The 27,522-nt window shown below is 37.4% G+C and overlaps 1 protein-coding gene across 4 annotated transcripts in view; it reads left to right on the forward strand.

Moving 5' to 3' along the window:
* The window catches only part of myzap (myocardial zonula adherens protein), a 45,263-nt gene extending 18,669 nt beyond the window's left edge, over positions 1-26,594 (forward strand). For 3 of the 4 annotated variants that reach the window (XM_057834428.1, XM_057834437.1, XM_057834444.1), the window contains exons 4-15: positions 5,138-5,206; positions 9,568-9,732; positions 9,831-9,923; positions 16,532-16,645; positions 16,720-16,872; positions 18,867-18,992; positions 19,136-19,264; positions 19,336-19,430; positions 19,549-19,654; positions 21,742-21,825; positions 22,009-22,115; positions 22,195-26,594. In XM_057834428.1, the coding sequence (XP_057690411.1) occupies positions 5,138-5,206; positions 9,568-9,732; positions 9,831-9,923; positions 16,532-16,645; positions 16,720-16,872; positions 18,867-18,992; positions 19,136-19,264; positions 19,336-19,430; positions 19,549-19,654; positions 21,742-21,825; positions 22,009-22,115; positions 22,195-22,858 (1,905 nt within the window). In that variant the 3' untranslated portion in view covers positions 22,859-26,594. The remainder of the gene's footprint in view (positions 1-5,137; positions 5,207-9,567; positions 9,733-9,830; positions 9,924-16,531; positions 16,646-16,719; positions 16,873-18,866; positions 18,993-19,135; positions 19,265-19,335; positions 19,431-19,548; positions 19,655-21,741; positions 21,826-22,008; positions 22,116-22,194) is intronic. The other variant, XM_057834450.1, reaches the window with a different exon arrangement.
* Positions 26,595-27,522: the final 928 nt, after the last annotated feature.

Raw genomic sequence — 27,522 nt, forward strand, 5'->3', positions numbered from 1 at the left:
TTGTATATGTGTGTGTATGTATATGTGTATACTAGGCATGTGCCGGTATGAGATTTTGATGGTATGATAACCTTAGGCAAAAATACCACGGTTTCACAGTACCACGGTATTGCAATTATAGCTCTAAAATGTGTTATTTTGAGAAGTATGGGTTACAAAAAAAAAAAATCCATTGAACAGGATTTTTTAATTTTTCACAACATATTTGCAAATTGGAACATCGACATGAATAAAATGTTAAATAAATAAAATGCAAAAAAATAAATAACTAAAATATTTTAAATAAAATTGAAATAATTGGAACTTTTACACTAAACCCACAGCCACAGCTCAAGTTGCTAAACAATAGAACAAAAATAATTATTTTCCATTAAAAAGTAAAAACACTTCTAAATATATACAGTGCTGCTCGAAAGTTTGTGAACCCCACAGCGATGGTCAGATTTTTTGTAAAAAAAACTAAAATAACCTTATTAAATGTTAAGTTATACCCAAATCCACAATACTGACATTCGAAATAATGGACTGAAACAAAAGAAATAGTTATATTGTCATTCTTTATTTAACAAAAGTGGTTGATTTAAGAAAAACTCAGATATCATGTGTGCAAAAGTATGTGAACCCCTTCAGTTAATAGGATATTGCGCCTCCTTTTGCAGAGATTACCTCAACCAAACGGTTTCTGTAGTGACTAATCAGCCTCTCACATCTACTTTGGGGGATTTTTGCCCATTCTTCCTTGCAGAACGCAGTCAGTTGAGAGAGGTTTGATGGGCGTCTGGCATGAACTGCTCGCTTCAGGTCCCGCCACAGCATTTCAATGGGATTTAGGTCAGGACTTTGACTGGGCCAGTCCAGAACACGAATCTTCTTCTTTTTCAGCCATTCCTTGGTTGTATTGCTGGAATGCTTTGGATCATTATCATGTTGCATGATCCACCTTCTGCCAAGCTTTAACTTCAAAACAGATGGCGTCAGGTTATGTTCTAGGATTTGACAATATTCCTCAGAATTCATGATTCCCTGGACTATGTGGAGTTGTCCAGGTCCTGAGGATGAAAAGCAAGCCCAGATCTTGACATTCCCACCTCCATGCTTCACTGTTGGGAGAAGGTTCTTTTGGTGGTATGCAGTGTTGACTTTTCGCCAGACATGGCGGTTTTGGTTGTGACCAAACAGTTCAATTTTGCACCTACATCAGTTGATGAAAACTCTTTTTAATTTAGTCTCGACAACACAACTGTTAAAAAAACAAAAAAAAACTACTGAATTGATTGATTAGGAAATCAGGTTGAAATAATAGAAAATTCCAAAATGTTGAGGGGGTTCACAAACTTTTGAGCAGCACTGTATAATTAATATATTATTGTAGGCACCTCAATGACTTTAACGCTCCATCTCAACATTTTTAGACATATTTCTCTCTCAGTCCAAGTTAAGATGAAGGACTGTGAGTAAAAAAACACCACAGGCTTTATCATGAAAATGTTATTTTAAACAGATGTTTACAATGGCAGAAGACTAAAAAGGACACTTATAGTGAGGATAGTGAGGAAACAAGTTAGCCGTCTTGGTATTCTAAGTTTCTAACTAGCCACGTTAATAACCTTGTTAGTAAGCTTACGTTATAGTACTTGTTTTACTGTCTCTAGACACACGAAACACGTTGGAGTGAACTCTCGTAGCTGGTGGGAAACTTTCATGACACTGTTTACTTACCTTGAATTTTGTGTAAAGAGACGGATGTTGGTCACGCTAATGTGAAATTATGTTGGAGGTGTTGCCCGCATATCGGCTGTCCTTCCTCTTCTAAGCCGCGGCCGTCTGTTTATTTTCAGTTGCAAAACTACTAATATCTAATACTAATGCCATACTAGCGACTGTCTATTTTGAGGGGAGAAAAAGCTCAGGTGTAGTTTTGACAGCGACATCAGTGTCACCGACACACAGGACAGATCAACAACCAAAGGGGTGAGCGCTGCCCCTCCAAGCCATTTCTCGCTGCATATGGGACATAAAAAATAGCTAACCATTTCTCGCTGCATTTTTGGGACATAAAAAATAGCTAACACTGTACTACGGTATGACGGAAAGTTTTTGTGGTTTTGAAACCGTGATGTTTTCATACCACGGTAAACCTTGAAACTGGTAACCGGCACATGCCTAGTGTATACAGTATCCTCACATAAGCATTCTGACTGATTACTGATTTATTGATTATATAAAATTGTTATCTTGCCCACCCGGGTGGTATGGTCTCTCCTCTGAAGCTCGGGTCCTCTACCAGAGGCCTGGGAGCTTGAGGTTTCTGCGCATGATCTTAGCTGTCCCTAGGATTGCGCTCTTTCGAACGGAGAGGTCGGTCGTTGTTCCTGGTATCTGTTGGAGCCATGCTCCCAGCTTGGGGGTTACTGCCCCTAGTGTCCCGATCACTACTGGCACCACTGTTGCCTTCCTACATTTTCTCCAACTCTTCCTTCAACCCTTGATATTTCTCCAGCTTTTCGTGTTCTTTTTTCCTGATGTTGCTATCGCTTGGGATTGCTACATCTATCACTGCTGCTGTCTTCTGATGTTTATCCACCACCACTATGTCAGGCTGGTTGGCCATCACCAGTTTGTCTGTCTGGATCTGGAAGTCCCACAGGATCGTGGGTCGGTTGCTCTCGACGACCTTTGGAGGTGTCGCCCACCTTGACTCCGGGGTCTCCAGTCCGTACTCGGCACAGATGTTCCTGTACACTATGCCTGCTACCTGGTTATGTCGTTCCATGTATGCCTTGCCTCCCAGGATCTGGCGACCGTCCGGCGGATCAAATTCCGAGGACGGAGCAAGCCACAGCAAACAGACAGTGGAGTGGACCAATCAGCGACGGGCAGACGTGACGTTGTTAAAGCGACAAGTAATTAGCGTGAGTGGAGAATGGAGACGTTTATTCAATATGGCTAGCGCGAGCCATGTTGACTGTTGTCATTGACTTGTGTCGATATGTTTTTGGTAATTTAAAACTGGTTTTACCGCGGATTGGAACATATTCTCGGCTCTCCCGTTCGCCATCTGTGTTGTTGTAGAGACGACTTTCGGCGCGCAAGAGTGACGTTACTCATTAAGAACACGTCACGCAAATAAACAAATCTGATTGGACGGTTGTTTTTGTACTTGTTCGAGAGGCCGTTAATGGGCTGGGTCCCAGACTATTTCTCACAGTGTTTGAAAAATACAGGGAGAATAGTCTGGCGGTGCCAGGCAAGGAAAACTAGTATTTGATCAATACCAAAAGTTTATCTCAATACTTTTTTATGTACCCTTTGTTGGCAATAACGAAGGCCAAACGTTTTCTGTAACTCTTCACAAGGTTTTTACACACTGTTGCTGGTATTATGGCCCATTCCTCCATGCATCTACTCTAGAGCAGTGATGTTTTGGGGCTGTCGCTGGGCAACACGGACTTTCAACTTCCTCCACAGATTTTCCATGGGGTTGAGATCTGGAGAATGGCTAGGCCACTGCAGGACCTTGAAATGCTTCTTACGAAGCCACTTCTTTGTTGCCCTGGCTGTGTGTTTGGGATCATTGTCATGCTGAAAGACCCAGCCACATCTCATCTTCAATGCCCTTGCTGATGGAAAGAGATTTTCACTCAAAATCTCTCGATACATGGCCCCATTCATTATTTCCTTCACACAGATCAGTTGTCCTGGTCGAGGGAGATTATCAGTGGTCTTGTATGTCTTCCATTTTCTAATAATTGCTCCCACAGTTGATTTCTTTACACCAAGCGTTTTACCTATTGCAGATTCAGTCTTCCCAGCCTGGTGTCTACAATTTTGTCTCTGGTGCCCTTCGACAGCTCTTTGGTCTTGGCTACAGTGGAGTTTAGAGTGTGACTGACTGAGGTTTTGGACAGGTGTCTTTTATACCGATAATGAGTTAAAACAGGTGCCATTAATACAGGTAACGAGTGGAGCCTCGTTAGACCTCGTTAGAAGAAGTTAGACCTCTTTGACAGCCAGAAATCTTGCTTGTTTTTAGGTGACCAAATATTTATTTTCAACTCTAATTTGGAAATAAATTCTTCTAAAATCAAACAATGTGATTTTCTGTTTTTTTTTTTTTCACATTCTGTCTCTCAGGGTTGAGGTTTACCCATGTTGACAATTACAGGCCTCTCAAATCTTTTCAAGTAGGAGAACTTGCACAATTGGTGGTTGACTAAATACTTATTTGCCCCACTGTGTTGTATATGTATGTATATATATATATATGTATATGTATATTATAAATGTATATACATGATTTTTTTTTTAAGTAGCTACTAATATAATTATTAATATATCGAATTTACTTCTTCAGGGAGAAGTAATTTAAGGTATGAAAATTTCTGACAGTAATATTTAATGTGTAATATCTGGCAAAAAAAAAAAAAAAATATATATATATATATATATATATAACAAGTAAATAATACTCACATTGGTCAGAAGTCACCACACTGATTATTTTGCACTATTATACCTCCAAAAGTCTAATCTGATTCACCCACAGTAGGAGACCTCCTTTTGTCCTCCATGATGAAGTCATATGATACAGTGGAACCTTTGTGAGCGCTTAATAAGCCAGTCAAGTGCTTTGCTATTGTGCTGGTGTATAATTATTCCAAAGACCTGCATTTAAGTTGTTTGTACATGTCAGTATGGACAAAGTAAATGGTGAGTTGCAGTTGTGTAAACCCACGTTAAACAGAACAAAATGTCTTACCTTAAATAATATTGTACTTGTAAAGTCAGATTTTTTTAAAAACGCAAATCTGATTCGAATAAGCTTGCACAGCGTGGTTGTGGACCCTTTTTCAGGAGTGAAGTCGAGGGCTGGAGACAGTAATGGAGAATGAAATGTCTGACTGTTGTCTATTTGACAACACTGGTGTCTTTGTTCTGGTTCTCCTCATTCTTTATCTCCTCTCCATGTGAAGACTGACGCCCCGCTTGATGGACACCAGTTCTGGAATGTTGAGCTAAATTGATGATTGTTGGCAGGAAGTTGGCACGAATAGCACTTTTTTTCCCCTTGTTGTAGAACTTCAATCAATCATGATACAGAAATGATTGAATGCTAATATTAATGATCTCCATGCAGAATGGCTGGAAGAAGCGGAATGGCGTCGTTCAAAGAGAAAGGCCGGCTGGCAGTGAGTCACCCAAGCAGGTAAGCAGACAGCACATGAATAAGTGATACGGCATACACTACATTACATTATCAATAATATGATAAAACAAAGGTAAATAATTTCAGCTTCTGAAATATAAATATTTGTTACCGTTCACCCAGCTGCTAGAGTCCCAACAGGTAGAAAGGGTAGCAGCTCATGTTCTGGGTTGCAGAAACATGACTCCCCTCAATTCAGCTTTTTTTTTTTTTTTTTTTTTTTTAAACGTCCGTTCAAAATTTCCTGTTTCCACTGTTGAGCAGAAACAGTGCAGCAAATATTTGATGTTGTGGTTTGATACACATATGTAAGAGTGCAATACAAAGACTTCCCTGCATCAGGGAGCATATGGAATGCTGTTTGGGAATTTATTCTATATTCTTGGTATCTTAGTTCAAGGTCAATGTGTGCTTTTTGTCTGCTAACACTTTTCCCACTACTGTCTTCCACTACTGCACGACTTCTCTGCACACTAGTAGAAACCTTTGCTATTATTCATAGCACAACTACATATTAGTAGTGAGGCAAAACTGTCTCCCCCTACTCATGGGATTTCTATTTAAGTGCTGAAAATGAGCAGACGTGTGTAACATCACTTAGTGCTGGGCAAGATGGAAAGTCTTCTATCAGGATATGGGCATTTATTTCATTATAACGATATGCCATGATTTCGTATATTTTCAATTGTTTGATGAAAAAGAAAAACCCAACCACCCCTAAAAATTGAATTAGGATCTGAAACACACTGAAAAACTGTGCTGTGGTGTTGTGGTGAAATGTACACACATTTCAACAGACGTGGGGAGACTATCCAAAAATTTTACTCAAGTAAGAGTAGCGTTACTTCAAAATAATATTACTCAAGTAAAAGTAGTCGTCCAAAAAATGTACTCAAGTAAAAGTAAAAAAGTATTTGGTGAAAACAATTCTCATGTAAAGAGTAACATTGTGAGTAACTGCTTATATTTTTGTTGGATTTTTTTTTTTTAAACAAAGGTATTTTTTTCTGAGCACAAAATTATCTTCATGGACTGTTGTTATAATGATACTGTACAATAACCCTTCCAACGAGACAAAAAATAAATAAATGAAGAATATTCATCGAAAGAGCATGAGTTCCCTCTGGTGGAGAAAATAGTTCCTAGTTTGAATAGTGAAGAGTTCCTCCATAATTACTATTTTTATATCTCCGGTTTTCCATGGTCAATCGGTGCCAAATAATAACTGGGAGAGAGGTTAAAATCTGCGCTTTCGAGTCATGTTGAGTGCAGGGCTCTATACCAAATACTTCATTTTTTACGGTGCTTTAAAGACACCACATGATTAAACAGGTCGGCTGGAAGATAGAACAGCAAGCTTGCGTCTGATTGGTATAATGGAGTCATGTGATTATTGTTGCGTCTCATTGGTGAACTTGGTAGAGCTACCCCGGTAATACACCAGGCACGTCTCTAGTCTTGGTATTGCTCACAAAAATAAATAAATACAGTGGTACCTCGACATACTATTGCTTCGACACATGATCTTGTCGACATCCGACGTAAAATTTGACTGGCCATTTGTTTCTAAATCTGACGACATGCTCGAAATACGACGATTTTTGATAGCGCCGCAGTTTCTTTGCTTTGCCGGAAGACTGACGCATGGCTGGTTTTCTTGTGAGAGAAATCAACACTGGATCCAAATAGGTTAGTGCAGGTGGAGAAAAAAAAAGAAAAGGTGAAACTTACCATTGAGATGAAGATGTAAATGATAGCAAAATTTAAGCATGGTGTGTATGTAACGGGTGTGTGGAAAAACTTTCCCTCCGATGCCTTCATGTGGGGACGCTGTCGGCTGTCCCATTGGCCCGAGCTTATGGCACAGCGGTTAGTGTCCCTGCACTGTCGAAAGTGAGAACGTCATGCAGCGCGGCGTGGTTTCACTTCCCAGCCTGGTCAGAGAGGTGGGATCGGGGTGCGGCGCGTTTCACACAGGTTACAATGGTGCCGTGACCTGGATTGGCAGCGAAGGTTTCGGGGGTGAGTGTAACGGGTACACACAGGTCCGTAGCGGAGAGTGGAAACCTCCCTGCCCATTCCTTCATGTGGGTGTGCTGGCAGCTGTGCCGTCGGCTTGAGCATATGGCACAGCAGTTAGTGTCCCTGCACTGTCGAAACTGAGCGCGTCTTGCTGTGCAAGGGCGCGTCCCATCCTGGTCAGAGAGTTGGGAGCGGATCGCGTCGGGGCGCGTTTCACACTGGTTACATGTGCATCCATGAACTGGGTCCACAATAGGGCCGTAGAATGTCGATCTCGGCCGGCGGTCCTTCTCCGTTCGCCAGTCTTTATAACTTAAGGTGACAATTCTTATTGTGGTAACATCGCCAAAGAAATCGCCAGCTTCCTCAGGTTTCTAATAATTTATTCCATCAACTTGTGCAACACTGACGCTAGCATCAAAGTAGAAAGAAGGCCGCGCTCTTTTTCTCACCGTCAGCCCTGTGGTGCGTTCAGGTACAGCAAAAAACGTCTGCCACATTAGAACCCGATTCGTTACATTATTAAAGGTTTCATTATAATTATTACTGTTATTATATTATTATTATACAGATTTTTATTCAGAATATATTTGTTTTGCTCTTTGTAATTGCTATTTGCAATAGTAACAGCAGTATTAAGGATTTAGTGTAGGTTTTTGGGCCGTGGAACGAATTAATGGAATTATAATGTATTCTTATGGAAAAATCCTGCTTGACATACAACCATTTCGAATTACAAACAAGGTCCTGGATCGAATTAAATTTGTATGTAGAGGCACCACTTTAAATCTATTATGTAGAATAAAGAGGAAAAATATAACGACTCTTGTGTAGCCCAAAGTAGCGGAGTAAGAGTGGCGTTTTTTTTCTCCATAAGTCTACTCAAGTAAAAATAAAAAGTATAGCTTAGTAAAACTACTCTTAGAAGTACATTTTTCTCAAAAGGTTACTCAAGTAAATGTAACGGAGTACATGTAACGCATTACTACCAGTCTTGTTAATAACCTCGTTAGAGTATAACGGCGTTATTTTTTTCAGTAGTGAGTAATCTACTTTTCTCATCTTGGCAAAGCCGTTACAGTTACTGAGAATGTAAAGGTGTGCGTTACTGTGCGTTACGACGTTGGTTGAATGCTGCGAGGAAAGTCAGAGACATGGACTCACGGAGACGAGAGAGCCAACGGGAGTGGGTAGGATGGAAGGGAGTGACGCCGTTGCAAACGTGATGCTCGGTGGCTCCAATAATACCTGATTGTAGCCGATAGCCTACAAACTACGCCCACATGATGCTACGGTAAATATCACATATAAATATAACTAGATGTGAAATGATACTCGCTGGCATTAGTAAACAGCCGCCATCTTAAAGCAGTAGACTTCTCAGGAAGGTGCTTTTGTAGAGAACCCTCCTAGCGAAGCTAAGTAACTTTTTATCTAAAATACTCCTAAATCGGCAAAATATTGACTTGAATCTATCTTTAAAAGATGAAACAGCTTTAAAACTTTCACTTGTCAAAAGTAGACAGAAGGGAACTCATGCAATAACAGGAGCAATTTTAACAACTTTCACGATTGATTCACAACATTAAATGACTTCCAAACATAGCAAAGGTTACTATGTTTTTGTTGTTGTTTTGGAATAAAATAAACAAAACAAAACATGAAAGATAACACCAGTTACTCTGCCAAGTAACTAATTACTCTTACATTCAGGTGAGTTACTAACTCAATTACTTTATGGGAGAAGTAATTTGTAACTGTAATTAATTACTTTTTTAACGTAAATTAACAACACTGATCACTACCCACTTCTGCATTTCAATTATGTCATTCTGGCCAAAGAGGAAAAGCACCATTCAGATTGTTATTGATGCAAGGTTTTGAACGAAAGTGCGATGTGACACTGTTGAAGGGTCAAATTCAAATTAAGTCAGTATTTTCAGGGGGACGATCGGTTTGAACATTAAATACCTTGGCGTAACTAGAAAATTCAATTTCTAGAGATATTGCGTGCGGTCACTTTGTTGTGCTTGTAGGTAAATTCCTTTTGATTTTCGGGTATTTACAGTTTTTTTTACTAAACATTATAAACAGTTATGTTCACAACTTTGGTTCCTCTATCATCGTAAATGCCCGGCAATGAGTTATTTGTTTACTAGGAGGTCAAAAATGTCACCAATGACAGCAAATTATTACGTACAAAACACCATTCCACTGGTGTGCCTAAATATTTGTGTGAAGAATTGTCTTACTAGTCAGGGCAAAGACACACAGAAATGCACACCCACACACACATAAAGCTGACGGAAACCTGAGCTCTGCTTTCTTGTCTCCCTCAGCACCTGGGTGACATGACCAATGGGCAGCCCGAGCCCTCGTTGCAGCATGGCGGGCCCAAAATGTACGGCGTAGTGCAGAGGAACAACTCTAGCAGACAACAGGAAGTGATGGCGCGAGAGTGGACAGTCAGTCACCTTCATGATGAAATGAAGTACATCAAGGAGGTGAGCCAAGGACCAACGCGGAGCAGTAAACCACATTGTTTCCATCTGCTCTGGTTTGTTTGTCAGATAGCTGATTTTAACTTATTGTGTTAATACAGGTGAGAGACTCCCTGGAGAAGGTTAGAGAGCGCATGTACGGGCAGTTTGGAGGAATGCAGGAATCTGTGCACAAGCTCTCACAGGAAATTAAGGTCAGTAAGATGTGCGTGCCATGAGATTAGATGTCCATCACAGTCATGTTTTAATGTCATTTCATATCATGGGTGTCCAAAGTCCTCTGAAATTGGGCCACTGCCCACTGAGGTTATTACCGTTAAAGAAAACGAACAAAGCGAACAAAGTGTTCACAAATGTAAGACTGAAATGAAGCATACTAATCCCTTTGTTTTCCCCATCTTTTTGAAAAATTTTATGTTTTGAGTTTTTTAATGTATAATTATTTTTGATATGTTAATAATCTACTGTATGAAAATCTAATACCAAAACTATTAAAAACTAAACTAAATTTAATCATGTCTGTCAAGGAAAATAAAAACTAATAAAAATCACCACTTCAAAATATAAATTACAAAATAAATTTCAAAATGAAATATAAAGAAGAACCGAAAACTATTATTTATAACCTTGCTGCCAACTACAATGGGCTAACTCCATTTTGACAGAAGCATGCTTATAATTGTTTTAGATTTTTCATTATCTTTTAGTTTTGTTTAGTTTTGAATTAATTATCTCTAATTCAGTTAGTTTTAAAGAGGATGTACGCATTTTTATTCTAGTTTTAAATGATTAGTTTTACTTTAGTTTTTATTGGGCAAGACAAATTAAATTAAAAAGTAATTCAGAGTGCTTTACATCAAATAAAAATCCAAAAACACAAATAAAATAATATATAAAAATCACATTAAATCATGAACAAAGGTAAAACAAAAACAATTAAGACAGGAAATAGAAATGAATAAAAAAAAAAAGAATGGAAAGCAAATACGCTGTAGTAAATGTTTTTAGCCCTGATTTAAAGGATCTAACGGTTTGAGCACACGTCAGAGCTTCCGGTAACCTTCTCTAGAGGTGAGGATTATAGTAACTGAATGCAGCCTCACCCTATACTGGGTTCTTGTTCTTGCAACACAATGTAGGCCGGATACAGACGACTTAAGGGGTCTAGGTGCTTCGTAGGAGTCAAACAAATTAAGCAGCATTTGGTCAATGCCTTTAAGTCTTTTGTGGACCAGCAGCAGTATTTTAAAGTCTATCCTTGGGCTTACAGGAAGCCAGTTTAACAATTTCATAACCGGTGTAGTATGGTCCAGTTTCCTTGTATTTGTAAGGACTCTGGCAGCAGCATTCTGTCTTAGCTGAAGTTTTCTTTCTTTCAAATTTCTTTTTATTGGTTTTACAAAAATACAGAACACCCCCCCCCAACTCAAAATAAATAAATAAATAAAAATGTTTCACTCTAAGTTATCCAACACAACCAACCATGAAGTCTAAGTCTAATCATAAATGTCCAGAGAGTCATAGAAAGTTCTTCCGTGCCATCATTTCCAATACATAATGATTACAGAATAAAAATACAGTGCAATACATTCAAATGTCCCACCAAATAGGAGGAGCATGGAAAGCGACCGTGCCGTTGCCCATCCCCCATGGCTAAATTAGCAATATAACAGTGCATATGTCAGTCCTGCACTTGTGTAGCGGTGTTGTCAAAGAATGAAAGAAAAGGTCCCCATGTACGATAAAATTTCTTTTCCTTCCTGATTGATTTTTTTTGTTAAGACCTATAAATATACCATTATAATAGTCCAGCCCATAGCAAAGCAAAATTGAAGATGAGATCTTGTTCAAGTCTCATTTACATATCTGAGAAGTGAATCAGCAATAATCGAGACCAGAGTGGTTTTCTCAGTTTTCTCACATTTGTCTCATGAGAAGTAAGTCTCATAGTGAGCATTACATGAGAAGGTCTTCAGAATAGTTCAACTAGCACAATTTTTCAATAAAGTCTCACAGTTGTCTCCTTTCAAGATCTCACCAAGAGACAACTATGAGTACTTGGGTTGATCTCAAATCCGTCTCAATTTTATCTCCTTACTTGGAGTCACGATCTCAGCAATGTCTCAGTGAAAGATATGGATGAGCAAAGTGTTTTATTTCTTAAACTTGTCTCAAAGCTGCCTCTTTTACTGATCTCGCCAAGCAACCCTATATTGTGCCAGGCACAAATATTTCTCAATTTGATCTCCTTCCAGTCTGCAATTGCTCATTTTGGGTTTTCAAGATTCTTTCATTGTAAGAAAGAGTAGTAACTGCTCTGACATATCCAATCACATCTTAATTCATCTCGTGCCTAAATCTGAGAAAATTATGTAATCGGTCAAATAATTAAATAACATCTGGTTCATTTGGTTCATCTTGTTCAATGTAAAAATTAGAGATGTCACCAAAAATTCAGCGCCGAAAACGATCGGACGCTACAAATGCATTATCGTTTTTTGGTTTCAAAGACCGAAAGTTTACTACAAAATAGTGTGAAGAACCTTAATCCTCTTGTTTGATGACGTAATCAAAACTGGCAACACGCTGGCTGACGCTGTCTCGCTAAAACTATTGGCTCACAGGCAACATGTCTGCGATTTGGAAGTTTTTTTTTAAGTATCAAAGAAATATATACATTATTAAATGAAACAAAATAAAATACATTTGCTTCATCGCTGCTACACGCTCTTTCTGAAGTTGTTTGCCATTGATGTGCCGCGTCACATCAAATGCACTGCATCTGAGCGCGTGCGTGGCTCAGTGGTAGAGAAGTCGTTCCCTAACCCAGAAGTTGAGGATTATAGTATCAAAGTGCTTTGAGTGCCTGAGAGGTCCTATACAAGTATAACTCCATTTTCAATTAAGAACATTTCTCAATTTTTGCTCCAATCGGGTTTTCTCAAATCAATCTCCTTTGTCTCAATGATGTCTTTGCTCATTTTGACTCATTACTTGCTCCTAAGGGAACCCTTTGGGGCACAAACTCAGAAACAAATAAGCAGAGAATGAGATCAATTTGAGATTATCAAATTTGTCTCACGAGACGAGATTAAGCAACAGATGAGTAGCAAATTTTTGCTATGGGCGTCTACTAAAAGTCAATGCATGGATAAGTTTTTCCATGTCTTGTTTGGACAAAAGCCCCTTCTCCCTGGCTGTATTTTTTATGCAGATTTAGTGACAAACTTTAGATGGCTGTCAAAGTTTAGGTCTGAATCAATAATTACATTAAGGTTTCTGACTTGGTTTGTAACCATAAGTGACATTGTGCCCAGGTGAGTGCTGATCTTTGACCTTTCCGTTTTCGGCCCAAAAATGATCACCTCTGTCTTTCCCACGTTTAGCTCGAGAACATTCTGGCACATCCATTGATTGATTAATGAACACATTTACTCAGTGAGACTAAGGCACACTCATGAGGGGACGCTGAAATGTCCCCAAATGAGTTGAAATGAGTTGTGTGCAGTGTTGTTAATAACGGTGTTAGAGTATGACGGTGTTACTAAAGGCGTTATTTTTTTCCAGTAGTGAGTAATCTAACCAATTACTTTTCTCATCTTGGCAACGCAGTTACTGCAACTGAGAATGTAAAGGCGTGCGTTACTATCCCTTACTACGTTAGTTGAATGACGAAAAGTCTGAGAGACACGGACTCACGGAGACGACAGAGCAGAGCGGGAGTGGGAAGGAGGAAAGGGAGTTGTGGCGGCGTTGCAAATGCGATGCTAGGTGACTCCAATAATACCTAACTGTAGCAGATAGCCTACATACTATGCCCACATAATGCTATGGCGGCGTTAGCACATGTAAAGAGAACTAGATGCGAAATGATAGACTCGCCGGTGTTAGTAAACAGCCGCGATCTTAAAGCAGTACACATCTCAGGAAGGCTCTGTTGTAGAGAACCTTCCTAGCGAACCTTAGTAACTTTTTATCTAAAATAATTGTAAATCGGCAAAATCTTGACTTGAATCTATCTATAAATGATGAAAAAGTTTTAAAATTTTCACATATTGAAAGTAGACAGAAGGCAACTAATGCAATAACGTGAGCAATTTTAACAACTTTAACGGTTGATTCACAACATTAATTGGCTTTTTTTTTTTTTTTTAAGGTAACACCAGTTACTTTGCCAAGTAACTAATTACTCTTACATTCAGGTAACTGAGTTACTAACTCAATTAAAATTTTGGGAGAAGTAATTTGTAACTGTAATTAATTACTTTTTTAAAGTAAGATTAACAATACTGGTTGTGTGTCATCTACATAGGTGTAACAGAAAATAGCTTCATTATTATGGTTTTCATAAATTGGATTATTTTTCAGGTACAAGTTCAAAAAAACAACTCAAAAACACAACATTTATAAAAATGTTTTCAATCATTTTGAATTTTGTCATTTTGCTTTTGGGGATGAAATATGAGAATAATTGACATATTTGATATCAGTACGTTTTAGTTTTGTGAACTGTTAGCGCGTTTTTTATTTCAGTTAACGAAAAAGTTTTTTCAACACCAGTTTTCATCATTTCGTTTGTTTTCCTTAACAACAATAACCTTCAGGTGAAGTGTAGTAATGATTAGAGGAAAGGCACATCTTTTAGATCAGTTCTCAGTTGTTGTCACTCTTGCACCAGCTTTCCTATTTTCGCCAAGTCACTAAAAACAAAAAACATACAACAAAAATTAACATGAATCATAATTTAAAAACATACTGTATGTACTGTTAAATCGTTTTTTTTAAGTAACACATGCTTTATCTTTAGAAAACTTTTGTATATGAATGTGATTTTCATGAAATATTCTCTTCTGTTTGAACTTTGACCACTGCTGCAGTATACTTTTGGTGACAGCCATAAAAGAATAAATTACTCTCCTGCAAAATGACAATAAGAAAGTTAACACATTCTAGTTTTCAGTGGTTTAAGATACCATTGGCACTATATAGACTTGCTTAGCAGATGAACGGCTTGTATTGTGTTTCATAAATTCAAAGCCAAGCGATTCAGTAGTTCTTGCACCATCTACTTTTCTGTATGCAGTCTGGAGAAGAAAATGTTTTGACAGCCTTTTCTTTATGTACGGAAACACATCCTTTCATTCAAAATAATCACAGTTGAAGTTTTGAATTATTTTAAAGTAATGCTAATAGGGATGAAGGTTAAAATAGTTTTGATTTTAGTTTAATTTTATTCAGTTAGAAAATTTCCCCTCAATTAGTTTTTTTTATTGTAGATTTGCTATTTATTATTTTCCATTTCCATTTCTATAAAAAAAAAAAGTTTAGTTTTTAGTAGTTTCAGTACTTTTTCATGAATCAAGTTGTCAGACATACAAATAAAAAAAGAAAAAAAAACTGCATAAAATAATTTCAAAAATGTATTGAGCCATTTAATTTTGTCATTTTGACATGTGAATATTGCTTGTGGGGAAAAAATACACAAAAATGAGGGCTACGTGCACTGTAAAAAAAATCCCGTAAATTTTACGGAAAAAAGGCAGCTGTGGTTACCAGAGAAATTCCGTAAAAAATACAGTTCAACTGTAAATACCATTACAGAAAAATCTGTATATTTTACAGTTAAAATCTGTAAAAAATAAAAAATAATACATTTTTAACCAGTAAATCCAACAGCTTTGTGCTGCTAAATCAGCATGAACATGCTGCTTTTAAAACAAAATAGCTCAACAAAATTTAAATGTAGTTCATGTTTATTTTACATCAAATCTCATTTAACTCATTGAAAAATTGCGATTTACTGTAAATCCAGCATTATAATACTTTTTTAAAAAAGAAAATTGCGCAGTTATGAAATATCATTGCTTTGCTAAGTTTATGTATCAAGCGATGTGTAGAACAATATCACACAATTCACTTTTACTTCATTCATGCTGTGCCGTGTCTCCCACACTGGATGACCCCAAGGATGACCACCCTTGAATGAGACTGCACACATCATATAATATAGACAGCCACCACTCACAGTCGTGGTTGCCTCAACTTCCCATCATGCATTTCTGTCATTATCCGATCGTGAAGGGCGTGTCATAATTACACGAGAGCAAACCAAACCACAGTCTATATTTATATATATATATTTTTTCTCACCTGTAAATTGCAACATATGACATTATTAAATCTAATACATTGATTTGTTTTTTTCTTTTGGAAAGCCTTTTGGAAAAATCTACGCCAAAAAACATATTTTCAGCACCTTTGCACTGTAAATTTTACTTTATTCTATTGCTTATTTTATTATGTTTATTTTGCGTTTAATTTACAGTACATACAGTACTGTACATTTTACAAACAAGTATAAATATTTTTACATATAAATACACTTGAATTAACAGTTGTGCTTGATTCTGTATTTTGCAGACTTTAACTGTAAGTTTAACAATGAAAAACAGTTTTCCCATTTATATTGTTTTAATGTCAAGAATTCACAGTATTAATATTAGTATACTGTTAATTCTACGGACATTTTTTTATAGTGTGTCTTTAATTTCAATATGTTTTAATTAATTAGGTCAGTTCTTGTTTTTTGTTTTAATTATATTTTTTATATATTTTAGTTATGTTTAAATATTTTTACAGTTCTAGTTTTTGTCTTTTCGTTCATTTTGTAAATGACAATTTTGATCGGGATACCAATACGACTCTTGCCCACTGTGGTGCCCTCGTTAAATACATGTCACTAAAGAGCTGTGAATCATATTCAATTTGCTAAATGTCACTTTTTTGTCTTTTTTTTTTACAGACGGCCAACTCCCACCGCAGGAGTCTGGAATCAGAAGTAAGGGTCCGCACAGCCGCCATGGAGAGATTTGATCAAATGAACAGCTCCCTTATCTCATCAAACATTGGCCTGCAGGTATCCAACTGTGTCCACCTCACAAGTCGAAACCTAGTAGTTCTTCGCTAAGAACTACTGTGCTGCATTTACAGAAATCCCTACTAGAGAACTGCCAGAATCGAGTGGATACAAGGGACGAGTTGAAAAGTTTGCGCAACACTTGTGAGAGGACACAAGAACAGCTCAGAGACAAGGAGCGGGAGCTGGCGGCCGCACATGCTGAAAACCAAACGCTCAGACTTGAGGTGGGTTGTGTGTGGATTACGCCTTTGTCGCAGTGTGCGAGCGACTTGACTGTGGAAGTACCTGCTCTGACACATTAATGGATACTGTTATCACTTGCGGCCTGTGTAACAAGTCAATCTGCTCAGAAACAGTCTGATAGAAGTTGAACGAGTTGTGCAAGATTGTGTGAGAAAAGATGAGAATGTGAACACACAATCAGATTGTTTACATGTGTCTAAACTGGCTTGACATACCACATTCTCAAGTGGATACTGGCATTCGACCAAAAAGTACACTGTAAAACCTGATGAGTTAGTTCTAACCCAAATGGTTTGAGGAAAGATGATTGCAACTATTTGTTTTTGTTTAATACAGTAACTTAACCAACTTGAATATGAAACAAAATGCGTTAATTACAAACAACTTTGACATTTCTTGTTTATTTAAACAGGAAGTTCATAATTTTTTACATTAGGCTTAATTTTTGAGTTAGAAGGGGTTTAATTAGTCGGTGGAGTTAGCTTCATCAAGTTTCGTGCAGTTTGTTAGTTATTTGCTAGTTACAGGGCTCCCAAGTGGCAAAGCTAGTGTGAGTCAATGGTGCTTGCTAGCATGCCAATAAAAACATTAAATTAACAGATCTAACTGTTCAAACGAAGCCATGTTGTGGTCAAAGAGTAAACAGCACAGTACGTCAGGGTGATGGATTTGTGGGATGTGAAGTTCGTTTCAGTCCCATCCAAAAAATCAGCAGTGAAATAACCGGTGTGATATCACTCCACCCTGCTTGTTTCGATAACCTGTTACTTGCAGAGCAGCTGGATTATAAATGTTGCTGTTCATACTGCACGTAATGACATGCAATGGTAGGTTTTAATAATTTTATCCTGAAAACATAGCCAACACTATTGATTGCACGGGTCATCGGTGATTCTCATGCATGCATATGTTGTTTTTTATTGGCATACTAGCAAGCACCATTGACTCGTGCTAGCTTAGCCACGCCGGAGCCCTGCAACTAACAAATAGCTAACAAACTGCACAGAATTTTTTGAAACCGACTAATTAAACCCCTTCTAACTCGAAAATTAAGCCTAGTGTCAAAAATTCTGAACTTCACCTTTAACACAGTTGAATTACATTTTACTCCAAATTTATGGAGGACCATGAGTGCAAAAATTAAATAAATGCATTCATAAATAAATTAAATACATCTCATTAAAATTTTATTATGTCAATATTTTTTCAATATTTATTTATTTGTTTATTTCAGTTTTTCTTTAATCCTTTCAAAATGAATTTAAACATTTATTTCTATTTTGTATTCATTTATATAATGTAAATATTTAAACACATACTTTAAAAAAAAAAAAACTTTAGTTATTTATTTATTTAATTTTGACACTCCAGATTCCTTGAAGTAGTAAATAGACTTTCACTTTTCAGTAATCATAAATTTGAGGTAATAAAGTTAAAATGAATTACTGTGGAATGGGTCCCTGCTCAAAATATACATTGACGGCCACAAATGACGGTTTATTTAAAAAAGAGCTGTATTTAAATTGACCACATAGTAACGTTGGCATATTGCGATGTACAACACTGAAATTAATGAACCACATCTGCAACCTTCTTATTGTTCTAACACAGCGATGTCAAGCTCATCTTTGTCGCAGATCCTATCAAAGTTATGATTTCCTTTGCAGGGCCATTATGTTTGCCAACTTGGACTACCATGATTAATAGATACTACCTCTGAGAGTAGTATTGTGCCAATTTCAACAAGGAATACTTTTTGACTGAGAGAAGGAAAAGGTCAAAAATCAGACTGTCTTTGATTTCTGTTGAACTATGGTCCATATCACTTCCACATTTTAATCCACGCCCTCTTTAGTACATTCTGGAATTTTTTTATATTCACGTTTCCTTCCCTTTAATGAATGACATGCCTGTATGAAGCACTGATCTTGGCTCCGAGTGATCACAGGGGTCATTTTTTTTCTTGGCTGTTCAGGTGGAGTCTACACGGGAGGCCAACAGTAAGGCACTAATGGAGCTCTCCAAGACGCTCGAAAAGGACTACAAGGAAAAGCTGGAGGAAGAGCGAAGGAAACACAGGATGGAGATTGAAATACTCCAGGTTTGCACTATTTACTTTTTAATCCGTGTGATCCGTTGCCAAGAGACACAAACCCGCGGCTCATAAGAAGACGCGTTGGCCCATTTCAAACAAATGTTTTTAAAACAAATGTTTTTTGTTCTTCAATGCATTTGCTTACAAAGGCCCAACTGGATGAATACATCAGACGACTAGAAGAAGCTGAGACGAATCTCAGGATCGCAGAGGCCAAAATTGCTGAGCGGGATCTGAGGATTGGTGAACTTGAGCGCCTGCTTGACTGCATGGGAACGGTAACCACTGATAAAAAAAAGTAACATCTCATCACATGTATGAAAATTACAGTATATGACCAATTCAACAGGAAAAGAATCATCTCCACCAGAAACTGCAGGAATGCGAACGGCGTCTTCGCTTGTTGGAAATCATTGACACAACAGATGGCGAAGTAGCCAAAAGGTATACAATTACTACATAAAAAGGGAAGACAATGTTTAGTAAACACAGCTTTCCGAGTTTTGTTTTGACAAGGGCGAGAAACCAGATGGAGCTAACAATGACTGCTCACGGTCCGCAGGTCCAAAGAGCTACAAGGTGAAGCCGGAGATCTAAGAGAGAGAATCAAACACTTGAATGACATGGTCTTCTGCCAACAGCGGAAGGTCAAAGGAATGATTGAAGAGGTGAGCGAGTTCCTTCCTTGAAAATCCTGTAAACGTGCAGATGATGCAAAAGATAATAAACCATGCTTAGCTGTATACAAACCTTCAAAACTCACCTCAGGCAGTGGTTAAAAGTGAACCGGTCCTATAACCACTAACTTTTAACTTCTTAGTAATTTATTGTTCTGTGCTGTTTTATTGTAAGCTCTTGTTCTTATATGTCTTCTCTTGTCTTTCTATTCCGTTACCTGCCTAGGGACTGCAGATGTAAATTAGCATTCTTGCTATAATCTGGCATATTTGCGTCTTTTAAATGTGTCTAAATGTTCATTAATGTGCACTGTCCCTATCAAAAAATAAATATGTCACTTATCCATCCCCAGAGTAGAGGCAACTAGAAAACCCGTGACGTGGTGTCATACCGCTCAGAGTACAAAAAAATAACAATGTTAAATTTGTACTACTATGGTTTTCAGTTAAAAGGATTCACGGATAGAAAGACTTGTAGTTCTTAAAAGATAAACTTTATTATGAGTTAAAATAATTTGATATTGAAACAACTTTTGATGTTTTCGTTTTTATAGAATTTGGTAAATTTGTATAACTAGTAGGTCGCCATAGTTGCACATCGCAGGGCGGTGACATCACATGGTTACGCTGCTGGGCTTCTAGAGTATGACTCTAGCGAAGTGAACATGTCATCTGTTCAATCCTTTCAATATGAACCCAAGATGAACATTAATGAGCATGACAGCACTGTCGATATTTCACAAAACGAGCAGCAAAAGCAAAATGAACAGGAAATACGGGATGAGATGAGGGATGAGACGGGACGAGAGTCGGAAAAAAAAAAAACGGTGTTCTGCCAAAATGTGCTACACTGGCGAAATGTCTTACAAGGGGCGAATTTGACACCCAAAGTACTACCGTGCAATTTCAGCTTGTTTAGTTTTAATGCAAACAGACAGAAAATACTAAAAATGCCTTAAGAAAATACTTAAACGTAAATATCAAATAAGGGTGGTTTAAATATACTATTTGACTTATGTGGTAAACAGATAAACAATCTTCTTTAAAGCTACCACAAGAAAACACAATGTTTAAAAGTATGAGAGGGAAACACATGCAAAAAGTATTTTGAGGCAATGAAAAGGTAATAAAAGACTCAATAAAAACACAAATAGTAATTACTCGCTGCTTTTAGCCGTTGACCGCATGTGTTGGACGTCCTGCCACGTAGAAGAAATTGCAGTAACCCGGTATTTGTCGAGTGACAGTGACAATCTACGTCATCACCCCGAGCATCCATTAAACATGGTGGCCTCTGTAGGTTAAAACATGTACTAAATGTTATAGATTTTTGAATCAATGGCAATATTTTATGTGTTTCTAATAACATATTTTAGTAAAAGCTAACAATTGTGGCTTATTAGAGCCTACAAGTCTTAAAGTCTGAGGTTCCCTTAAAAAAAAAAAAAAAAAAAAAAAAAAAAAAAGCAAATGTTCTCTAATTTCCTTTTTATTTCACATTATCAACCAAAAAGGTGGGAAAAACATTTAATGTTTTTTTATTTGTTTTTTTAGTTTCAATAAAGGAAAAAAAACCAGTAAACATTTTTTAGATTTTTTTAAAAGATTTTTTTTATGCATTGTTCACTTTTTTCTTTGCAGGTTTTTTTTTTTTTTCAAACAAAAAATTAAATCTGAGAAAAAACAGCAATTTTTTTTTTTTTTTAGTTAGTTAAAAAAACACACATAAAAAGGAAAAAAGTCATATTTGCGTGTTTTAAAAACATGAGAAAATAACAGTCAATATTCTCTTTTTGTTTTTTTTCAAATTGAAAAATAAGGGAAAAATATTAGTTTGATTAAAAAAAGAAAAGTTATTTCTGTTGTTCTTGATTTTACATTTAGGAAACAGTTTTTATTTTAATTTCATTATAGTAATAAACAAGCAGTCAATGCACATGAGAGCCACATTAAATGATTTGGCTGGCTAGATTTACAGTAGCCTCTGGGCTGCGAATTTAAGATATGTGGTCTACAGTTTTCAGAATACCAACATTCCTAAATTTATCATCTATGTTTTTTTTCTTGATACGGTTAAGGTGCAAACACTACGAGCCCAAGTTGCCGAGAAGGACATGTTCATCTCAGAGCTACTGGACCGAATCGCTATTGTGGAATGTGAGGTAAGATTCTGTGTGTGCTGTAATTCTATTCGTAAGTGTGTGTGCTCAAAACTGGCTGGGGCCGGTTTCTTTGGTGCTCTGCGCTAAATGGCCTGAACTTGCTGAGCAATTGGACATCGGTATTTGGTGATTGCAATCTTTGCATGAATATGACAGCCCTGTTTCCTCTTTTCCTTTTCCTAGAATAATGAATTAGAAGACAAGCTCAAGTATTTTATGTCCACACAGAGTAGTGAAGAAGAGGATTTGGACTTTGGGAAGACAGGACCAGTCTGCAATACTCTCCCAAGGTAAGATGGAGAATTTTGTTAAGAGGGTGTGGCCTTGAAACTGTAGGCTTCTTTGTTTAACGTGTGACTGTTCAAACAGAGTTGATGAAGTACCAGGGCATGAGGGTGAATCTTCTGTTCTGCATGAAGCAACTCATCTTCATCCTATTGAACCCCTATTTGTCATACCTCCTCCACCCCAAATTCGACCTCCACCACCCCCAGAGCTCCCATTACCTTATGCATATGCTTCACTACCTCCTGAACCTTTTTCACCCACTAAGCCTCCGCTATCCCCACTACCTTCCTCACCTACACCCCCCTCATCACCCACATCACCTCCAACTTCTCCCACACCGCCTGCATCATCATCTCCCACACAAGATTCAACCCTTTCTCCTCTCCACCATCCTTCCCCCTACCTTACAATGCCAGCTCAACCGAGGACGTTCAGGTATAATAACCCTCCTTCCAGCAGGCTGGAGTCCAGTTTACTTCGCTTCACGCCCGTGGAGTACAGCCGCTTCCTGGAGGACAACCCGACGCCACAGATTGAAAAGTACTCCACCACCCGAACGGCATCTGAATTCCAAAGTTACGAGAGCCTGCCCATTGACGAGGTGGACGTGGGAATTGAATCCGAGACGGCGTATAATCAAGACGAAGATTCCGCCATGTCCAGGAGACGGAGACCGACGATCGCTTACCTTGATACGCCTTTCATGAAATTAATGGAAATAACTGCAAATATTAAAGTAGAGTGATTGGAGAGGATGCCACATTGTTTTTAGGGATACAACAGTGGACAACCGTTCGATCGGAGGAGAAGACTTCCAAACTGTGATGTAGGGAGACTGCATAAAAAGAAGTGACTACAATTTTTTAATTCTCTTAGTGCTACCACACACTTTAAACGTGTTAATTAAACTTATTACAACGCTCCCTTGAAGTATTCATCAGTTTTAGTGTTGTGCTCAAGATAGGGTGGCCATTTCCACAGCACCAAAAAAGGATGATACTTTGTGGCATTTAGTGAGGAAAGAAAATCATCCAACAATACAATTTTCTACATGGTTAAAAGGTAGTTTACGGTGATTCTTGTTCATTACTATCATAAACCGTAACATGATGAAGGCCTATGTATGAAAGAATAGGAACTTTATTTTGTTTTTTTGGGAGAAGGTGGACATTATTTGTTCACAGTTTTTATTTGTTTTAAACGTTTGTTTCAGGTGAATGAACGTTTGTATATTTGCCCCTCTCGGTGAAAATGGATTGGATGTCCCGTGCCGTCAATAGCAGCCAGAAAGTCATCTATAATGGGTTAAAAAACTTGATCCCTGCCTAAAAGGGTTTAATGTGCAAACTTAATTTGCATACAATAAATAACAATAAATAACAAAAACAATACAAATCATAGTTCTTTATTGAAGTTTTATGTAAGTTTGAAAAACATACTAGTTATAGGTGCATATAAAAAAAAAAAAAGATGTTTAAAACACACTGATGTGACGCAAGAGTATTTTTTATATCGCGCAGAAAAAATATTTCATGGTAAACACAATAGAGGAAGTCGGCGTGATGTCAATTATGTCTCGCTTAGCAACGTGTCGCCATTTTGAGAAGGGGGCACGCACAGCTAAACATTCCGTACACAAACGTCTGGAATTCCTATATTTCAGGTGTGTTTTGCGTCTTTTTTCAAAACGTCTTAAACATGGCTTACTATTATCACGAGTCACTGCCGACAGACGCGAGGAGCCGATACAACTTAAAATTAGCATGTATTGGCCTGCAAATCTGCCCATACAAAGTCGCAGCTGATAGCTGGATAAACAATCCAAAGGAATTGCCTGCAGTGGAGTTCGGAAATATCTACAACTACCTCAATAAGTCACCCAGTAAGTTGACCTTTATCAATTACGTGGAATATGTTCTTTGTGGAACTCAGAAAACTGGCAGTATACACGGAGTGATTATTTCTGCCGTAACCGGTAATTCGCCTCCAAGCTTTATTTAGATGTGAACACGTCACGGCAAAATAACCAATTTCCACCAGTCCAATAATATACCGATTGACCGATCAGAGCAGTTCACGGCAAAAGAAAAATAACGCTTTGCGAGTTGTCGGTTCAGGTAATAATAACCACTGCCTAGTCTATTGAATCCTAGCAACTAATTGGGGCATAAAAAATCGATTAAAGTTTACTCACCAGTAATAAAATGTCGGCTGCAAACGTAAATGTGCTTGGATTTAGGTTCCCACAGGCGAGAATAGTCCACGGAACCGTCTTCTTTTATTGTTCCTCAATTAAATGCTTTCAGCCATTAATTCTCTTCCTCTCACGAGGAAGAATAAACAACTTCAAATGCGGCTCCGAACTCTTCCTTGTGTGACAACCCACAACACAGCAACTTTTAGTCGTTCCGATGGAAAAAAGACCGCAAATAAGACGAAAGTTCAATGCGTTTGTATTACAATGCACGACAGAGCAACTGCTTGTGACTCGTCTTTTGCCCCTATTTCAATATGGTGACGCTTTGTTGTGGCTGGTGAGGTCATTAATGTCCGACTGCGAGAATACAAAACACAAAAGAATCCAGTACTAGCAGCTAGCCGCTATCATGCTAAGACGGACAAAACAATTGAATGCATCAATTTGCTTTTGTTATTAGAAGTTGGCAACGGGAAATGTGGTAGTTGTGTCTCCAAGTTTAGTATACCATATCAGATTTTGTGGTAAAATAGCTCTTTGAAGAGCTAAGTGTTTACCATTGCCTACCTGTAGCTGCTCTTCAATGCATCGAGCAAACATTGGAGCGTGTTGCGTTCAGGTGCAACTCCAAAAGGGAGGACGATAAGATGTCCTGCTAGGACTGTCCTGCAGAGATGAGGATGTATGGCCACCCTACTTTTGACCCACACTGTAAGCTTTTGTGCTAAGCTAACTGCTAGCTTCTAAGTAAGTTTACTTTAAGTTCTTCTTTTTTTATCCTCTTGACTTTGTCCCACTTCATGAAAATATGATTTTAGCTGATGGTTACACAAAGTACTATACTATGAAGTTACATACAGTGGGTGTATATAGTCATACAGTCATATATGTAAATAACAATTTGAAAGACGTGATGATTTGCGTGTTTACAATAAATGCAGCCTATATGACTTAGTTGCAATCTGGAGGAACAGCTAAAAGTGAAGCATTTTTTAACGTGTATATTTTCTCATAAATCTATCTATATTGGCTAAGTATGAGGACATAAAAAGTTTTTTTTGTTTTCACATTATGTACAAGATATTTATTTACATGTGACGTGCCTTTGGGTGATGGGAGAAATGCATATCAAAAATGACATAACATGCAACTGTATATGTTTGAGATCAATTTGTTGGTAATAATCATCAATTACAAGATCCTGTAACACTGCCACACATAAATTGAAATTGAAGCTGTGACAAACAATAGATTCCATCATACTTTGGAGGTCAGACCAGGCTCCTATTGATGATTAAAGACCAACCTGCAAGTAACCTCATACTCATTGCACCAGTGGCTATAAAGTAAATTGTCTCAACATTACCTATATGGACTCCTTTTTGACTACACTCATGCTCAATTTTAAAATACATTTTGAATACATTTTGAATTGTGTGTTTAATTGGGTGCGAGCACGTATGATAAGACATACTGTATGTCCTACTGTCCTAACATCCTGTCAGACTATATTCTGTATTACGTTTTGCTTTTATATTTTACATATGTATATAAATATACTATATATATGGTTTAAAACACTCAGGTGACTTGAAGTTCCGCTCTGAGACCCCCAATTTGGCCAAATTTCAAAATTGTCCTATATGCATGTGTGATACATCATTGGAAAGCTTGAAATCTCAATTTTCTGGAGAAATAAAAATTTTGAACAGGAGCGCATTTTAAAAAAACAAAAAAAATTTTTTTTAAACGGAAAAACCCTATCTGGAGGTAAGAGCACGGGAGAGCAGAATTACAGACGCCATGACTTTAACAAGATTTTCGCGCACATACCTTGTTTCGATCCAGAAACTCCATGTAGCATGTATCACTGAGTGTCAAGACACAGCTGTGAATGGCCACAGCTGGATTTTTCGGGGATTTTATGGGTGAAACATGTTAATATAACAATGGTCACGATGCAGAAATCGGGAGTGGTTGAGATTTTGTTTTTCATATATTTACCTTTTTAAAAAATGTTTTCCCCCAATTTTTCTTTGGATTCATTATTTATCATCTAACTTACCAGAGAAAATACGACAGTAACAAAAAAAAAAAAAAAAAAAAAAATACAATTTAGCGAAAGTTATGAGGTAGATATCCTTGACTTTTTTACAGACACCATTTTTTTCATTGTGACGTCATTTGTTTAAAAGTTTAAAATATGCGAGTGAATAATTTTTTAAAGTTGTTTTTTTTTTTAAATGAAATTACACGTCAATTAATGATTCTAAGCTAAAAATGACAGACATTTTGAATAATAAATATAATTACCTTTGTTTTACGGCTGGGTTGAAACAAAAGCGGTTGTGCGACGTCTGTAAACGGGGGTTTCCAGGGTAAAACGGACAAATTAAAAATAGTCCGGGGGCTTAATGCGCCATGAATCTGCTATGGCAGCATATAGACATATTGTTCTATCAAACACAACAGTTGTTTTGACTTAAAATACAGCAGTTTCTTTTAAAGAGGAGTGCAAGAGCAGAAATGCTTTTTCAGTTTTGTGTTTTCCACCATGTATATAATATAGTGTAGCCTATATATACATACACTTAGTACCAATGTATTAATTAATGAATTAGCTTATTATATACACTGCATATGTTGTAATTAAGAAAATGTTATTTTAAAAACATCTTTACAGGTAATACTGAAAAATTTTAAATGCAATTCATTCTATTAAATGATTATTTCTGACTCTTACTACATTTTGTTTAAAACTGTGTTTTAAGTTCTCTTAGCATGTATAATTTTTTCTTTGGGACGTTGTTAATCACACATAGTTCTGGTGAAATCAAATATGGGTAACAAACTTTTTTAAACATATAATTAGCCTAATAGCATAATTGCCCTAAGTCATATATTCATGTACTAGTATATTGTTACTCTCCTACCACTGCTGCATCATCCTGCCTTACTGCTTTTCTACTAAGCCAATCAGAACTGTTCAAAAACACTCTCAGCCTTATTCATAAAAATATCAATGTGTTTTGAAAAAAATCTTTCTCCATTTTCCCAGAAATGATAGAATATGAGTTAGGCAAATATGCTATTAGGATAATGTTAGATGCACGTTTGCTCACCACTGTTGTTTGCGATCCATAATAAACACGATGCAAGCTCATGTAGCCTGCAGAGGGCGCTAGAGCACGCTCCCGAATTGTGTCACCACT

The sequence above is a fragment of the Corythoichthys intestinalis genome, chromosome 1 (assembly GCF_030265065.1).
Source record: "Corythoichthys intestinalis isolate RoL2023-P3 chromosome 1, ASM3026506v1, whole genome shotgun sequence".
Lineage (NCBI taxonomy): Eukaryota > Metazoa > Chordata > Actinopteri > Syngnathiformes > Syngnathidae > Corythoichthys > Corythoichthys intestinalis.